At 38.4% G+C, this 5,223-nt stretch overlaps 1 protein-coding gene across 1 annotated transcript in view; it reads left to right on the top strand.

Moving 5' to 3' along the window:
• Positions 1 to 4,619, top strand: part of EGF (epidermal growth factor) — a gene marked incomplete at its 5' end in the record, with an annotated part of 163,014 nt that extends 158,395 nt beyond the window's left edge. The window contains 2 exons of the mRNA XM_006869337.1: positions 681 to 762; positions 4,423 to 4,619. Of these exons, the coding sequence (XP_006869399.1) occupies positions 681 to 762; positions 4,423 to 4,619 (279 nt within the window). The remainder of the gene's footprint in view (positions 1 to 680; positions 763 to 4,422) is intronic.
• Positions 4,620 to 5,223: the final 604 nt, after the last annotated feature.

Genomic DNA, 5,223 nt, shown 5'->3' with positions numbered 1-5,223 from the left:
CACATAAAAACAAACAAAAGCAAGATACAGACAATGTAATACTGAGAGAACTTGTTTGCAGAGATCCATTAATTGCAGAGACACATTTAAACATGCTTTGTTTGGAATAAACCCATGTGTGTATAAACTGGAATCTTAGTAGCAACACCTTGATGAGCATACCTCATGTATGAAAAGTTGCAGTGCATACATATATGAGTAATGTTACTTTTCTGGTCTATGAACACTGTTTAAAATACTTATGGATTATTTGTAATAATAAAGCAGTAACTCCAGGGATCTATGAACGCAAAGCTGAGATTCAGAACTTAACTTCAGTAAAAGTTTTGGTAGTGCCTAGTTGTTCTAGTTGTCTTGGTGTGGTGCTGTCAAATAAGCACCAGACTGCAAACTGAAAGGGCAGCAGTTCAAACCCACAGCCACTCCTCAGAAACCCCATACAAGATTGTTGTGAGTTGGGACCAACTTGATGACACTTAACAGCATCAACAACAGTTGTTGTAATGAAGAGGAACATAAGTCTCCTAATTGAAAACTAAATCTTAGCAGATAAAATCTTAGCAGGTAAATTTATTAGGACCTTTCCTTCCAGCCTTCATAATGAAGCCATAGACTCTGATTTAATGTTGAGATAATTTTTGAATTATGATAATATCCTCTTTCTCCTTTTGTTCTTGCAGTTTGTGGTTTTAAAGGAACACCAAGACCTCAAGTATGGAAATCAGCCTGTGGCCCTGAAGGATGTTCAGGCAGCAGCTGTTGGTCAGTTTTCTTCTCTGGAAACTGGTAAATGATTTCTTATACCTAGGTCCTCAACATTTTCTAGTGATAAGTCTCATTTAAGCACAAAAAAACATGTTTCCATCAAGTCAACCCTAACTCACAGTGACCCCATGTTGTCAGAATAGAACCTGCTCCCTAGGGATTTCAGTCGCTGATTTTTTGGAAGCAGATTCTCAGGTCTTTCTTCTAGGGAATCTCTGGTGGACTCAAACTTCCAACCTTCAGGCTAGCAGCCTAACACTGTTTGCACCACCCAGGAAGTTCTAATCACAGGGGCAAGAACTTAACTGTGTAATTGATGTGAGCAGCTGAGCTGTCTTAAAATGGTATGGAGCTTTAGAGAAATGGATTTGGACTGGATTCCTATTTTCTGTGAGGTCACCATGTTTACTCAAAACACTGGGTTGCATAGCAGTCTGCTAGATCAATTTGTGCATGCATACAATGAGTGATTCTGGGTGGGTCCTGACATCGTTCTTGGAATTTAGGGTCTACACTGGTGGCTGTAGATATAGTGCCAGTGAAATTGGAAATGTTTGTAAAAAACCACGTTCCATGTTCCAGTAAGAGGGGTTCCTGTGAATTTTTGATCTGACGGTTGTTTTAGGGATTTGGGACTATCCGAGTCTTATCAGGGGCTCAACTTCAGCCAGATGCCTGGCAGTCTGTGATCAGCCAGCCAAGTCCCTGGGGGTGGGGGTGGGGGGAGGGGGGAATGAAGTAAATCCAGGCTCTTGGGCTGTTTTGGAATTCATTCTGTTTCTGGTAGAGATGGCTTTAGCTATCCCTTGACATAATACTTTTGCCAAGAATTTTATTATGGTAAACCTTTTAGACTTGGATATCAGATATCATATTTGTACTTCAGAAGCCAGAGGACATTGTTGAGCATGGTTTTGTATCACAAGCCTTGGGAGAGGTTTGGAAAAACACTGAGCCGATAAAAACAGTTACTCTACTAATGCAAAGCCCTTCATTTCCACTTACATTTTCTGATAGTTGTCCTTCAGAAAGCTTATTACCATAGTTTCCTCTTCAGACTTCTTGGTATCAGGAACATAGGCTTCGTGTTTTAGAAGACTCACTTTAAAGTCCCCTCTTATACTTACGTTCCCACATAGCCCAAAATAGTGAATTCTGTAGAAATGTATTGTCTAATTTGAGGAAGTTTCTGGATATTAAGATACACTTAAGAATTGAATCTTAAAACTGCAATTAACAATAGTTATATATATATGTTGTTGTTGTTATGTGCCCTGGAGTTCTGAGGCTATATATATATATAAAATCAGGAGCTCTGGTAGCGTAGTGATAACGAAGTGAACCTTAAGGTCAACAGTTCGAAACTACCAGCTGTTTAGCGGGAAAAAGATGAGGCTTTCTGCTCCCATAAAGATTTACAGCCTCAGAAACCCTGTTCAGGGTTGCTATGGGTCGGAACCGACTCAACGGCACTTAACAACAACAACAACATGCTACCAGAGTTTATCTATATCTATCTATCTATCTATCTATCTATCTATCTATCTATCTATCTATCTATACACACTGATACCGCTGTTACCTGGGTAATTAAAACATTCAACATTTTCAAAGTTATATGAATTTTTGTTATTATTGGTAGCACTATTAGAAAGCAGTATAAAAATATTGGAATATCTTATAGCTGTATTTAACTTCTTTCTCAAGGAGTAAAAACACATAGTTCTTTCTTACAAATAAAGGTAATTTATTTTATTGTTATTATTGTTCAGTGCCGTCGAGTCAGTTCCAACTCATAGACACCTGTTTAATTTCTGGAGAGCAGCTGGTGGATTTGAACTGCCGACCTTGTGGTTCACAGTACAGTGTTTACTTTACTGCACCACACCAGGAGTCCACTTCATATATAACATAATGTTGCATGTTAATGGCAAGTGTTAAATTCAGAAAAGAACTAAGGAATCACTAATTAAACCCTCTGGAGTACATTAGAAAGTCTCTCTTTTTCTTTGCTCTCTCCTTGGAAACCCTATACAGGGTCACTACGAGTTGGAGCCCACTCAACGGCACATAACAAAAACAACAACTGCAGTTTGATTCATTCTTCATGAGCTACTCATATACTGACTGTCTCCCAATATCAGTGACTGGAATCCTTGTAGATACAGCAAGGTCGGCGATTCAAACTCCCAGCTGCTCCTTGGAAACCCTATGCAAAGACGCTGTGAGTTGGAATCGACTCCACAGCACTTAACAACAATATGAGTGACCACATTACCAACCATATCCTGCTGTTTCAAAATGCCTGCAGTGAAAGTGGAGATACAGATGGGGATGAGAGTTGGGTGATATATGAAAACAAGATTTAGGATCACGAGATAAAAGGTCCTGTTAAAGAGGTACAAGATAAAAGATTGTCTCAGAGTCAATCCCTTCTCTGCTCTTGAAAAGTCATCTAAAACACAGCCAGTACCAGCATTTTTGTTGTTAGGTGCCATTGAGTCGGTACCAACTTACAGCGACCTTTATGCACAGCAGAATGGGCCAATCTCACTATTGTTGCCACGCTTGAGCCCATTGATGCTGCCACTTGGTCAATCCATCTTGCTGGGGTTTTCTTCTTTTTCTCTGACCCTCCACCCTACCAAACATGATATCCTTCTCCAGCAACTGGTCCCTGCTGACAGTATGTCTGAAGTATGATAGACGAAGTTTGGCCATCCTGGCCTCCAAGAAGCACTCTGGCTGCACTTCTTACAACACAGATCTATTGGTTCTTTTGGCAGCCCATGGTACTTTCAATTTTTTCCTCCAACACCATAACTCAAAAGCATCAATCTATTGAATCCTCTTTGTTGACTTCATTAAACGCTGAATGGAATGGGTGAGATACAGAGTTCCATGCTAATACAAGTGTGCATAAAATATGAGATCAGTTCTCAAGTCATTTGTGGCCCAGATGGGAAGACAAGACGCACACAGCAAAAGCTAAGGAGCAGTATCAGGAAGCGTATCCTCTTGAATCATCTCCATCAACCAAAATATCTTAATTTTTTAAAAATTGAGTTCAGAGATCATCTATAAAATAGATTCCTAGGATTTTGCTTCTTTGGTTGCTTTCTGTAGAACCATCTTATAAAAATAATGCATTAATTTTCTTTTTTTTGTATACATGGTTGTGTACAGCAATAAGGGTCATAATGAGAAAATATCCATAAATATTATTTCTATGAACCCAATATTTTCATTGTCTTGTTTGCCTTATTCTTCATAAGCTTAAAATTTGTTCAGAATTCCTATAAAAGAATTGAGACCTGCTTCTATTTTCTGGTCCATTACAGTTTCTGTACTATAAACACTGGACTACTAACCACAGTTCATCATTCAAACCCATTCAGCCACGCTCAGAAACCTCATTCAGGAACTGACTCAATGGTACACGACAACAACAACATTCTATAATTTACACGAATGAAGAAAAATTCTCTTCTACTATTGAAAAGAAATAATAAAATTGGGTCCAGAATGGTTTGAGATTGTGTTCATTTTGAGTGTCATGTTTCAGGCCTATTAACTAACCATCATTGTTTGGGTCTCTTTTTTCTCTTGCTGGGCATTGTGAAGCATGTGAATACTGAAATTTCTTCTTTCTTATAGGGTCATTGCAACCAACTTCCTACAGGAAGGAACCCCAGATGTGTGGAATGGACACAGAGCAAAGCTGCTGGAATCCACCATCAAGTAATAAAATCTCCCGACCCCAGGGAGTGGAGCACAACCTTCATCTACCCTTCTATGTGGCTCGGCCCATTGCTGTGGAGGTTGAGAAACCCCACTCTTCTCCTATAGGCTAAGCTTTATGGCAACAAAGGACTCCTGATCCACTATGCTAGATCCATCATAGTAAATGGAGATAACTCAGTAAAAAATTGGAATTAAAAAGGTCAAGAACAAACCATGTCAAGGAACAGTATATTTCCTTTTCAAAAGTGGAGAAAAACTATAGATTCTGGCTCCACAGAAATCTCTACAACTAATCCTGTAGATAAATATATAACTGAAATTTTGGTTCTTTCTTCAAGTAGTCCCACTACAGATTTTCAAAGAAGAATCATCAGGAGAATCACTAGGTAACTCATTAGAAACCAAAATTGAGATGGTGGTGATTTGTAAACTATGTTGTCTTTAATCATCAAATCTGTATGTAGAGTTTTCTTACCAGCAGTCCCAGAAGAAATCTGAGATTAAAACAGGCAACCACACAGGTCTGGTCAGTCATAAAGGAATTTCTTTTACCTGAACAGAACATTCAGTTCAATCTAATGAAATGGTTAAAATATTAAAATTACTATTAGGATGCATTTCAGGAATTTTGCTTACCATTGGTATTTTCCATGTAAAATTATAGAATGAATTGTGATAAATTAATGAAAAAATAACTTAGAAACTCATTTCTTG

The sequence above is a fragment of the Chrysochloris asiatica genome, unplaced genomic scaffold, assembly GCF_000296735.1.
Source record: "Chrysochloris asiatica unplaced genomic scaffold, ChrAsi1.0 scaffold00129, whole genome shotgun sequence".
NCBI classification, from domain to species: domain Eukaryota; kingdom Metazoa; phylum Chordata; class Mammalia; order Afrosoricida; family Chrysochloridae; genus Chrysochloris; species Chrysochloris asiatica.
Note: the sequence above shows the minus strand (reverse complement) of the source record. Positions and strands in the feature narration are given on the sequence as shown.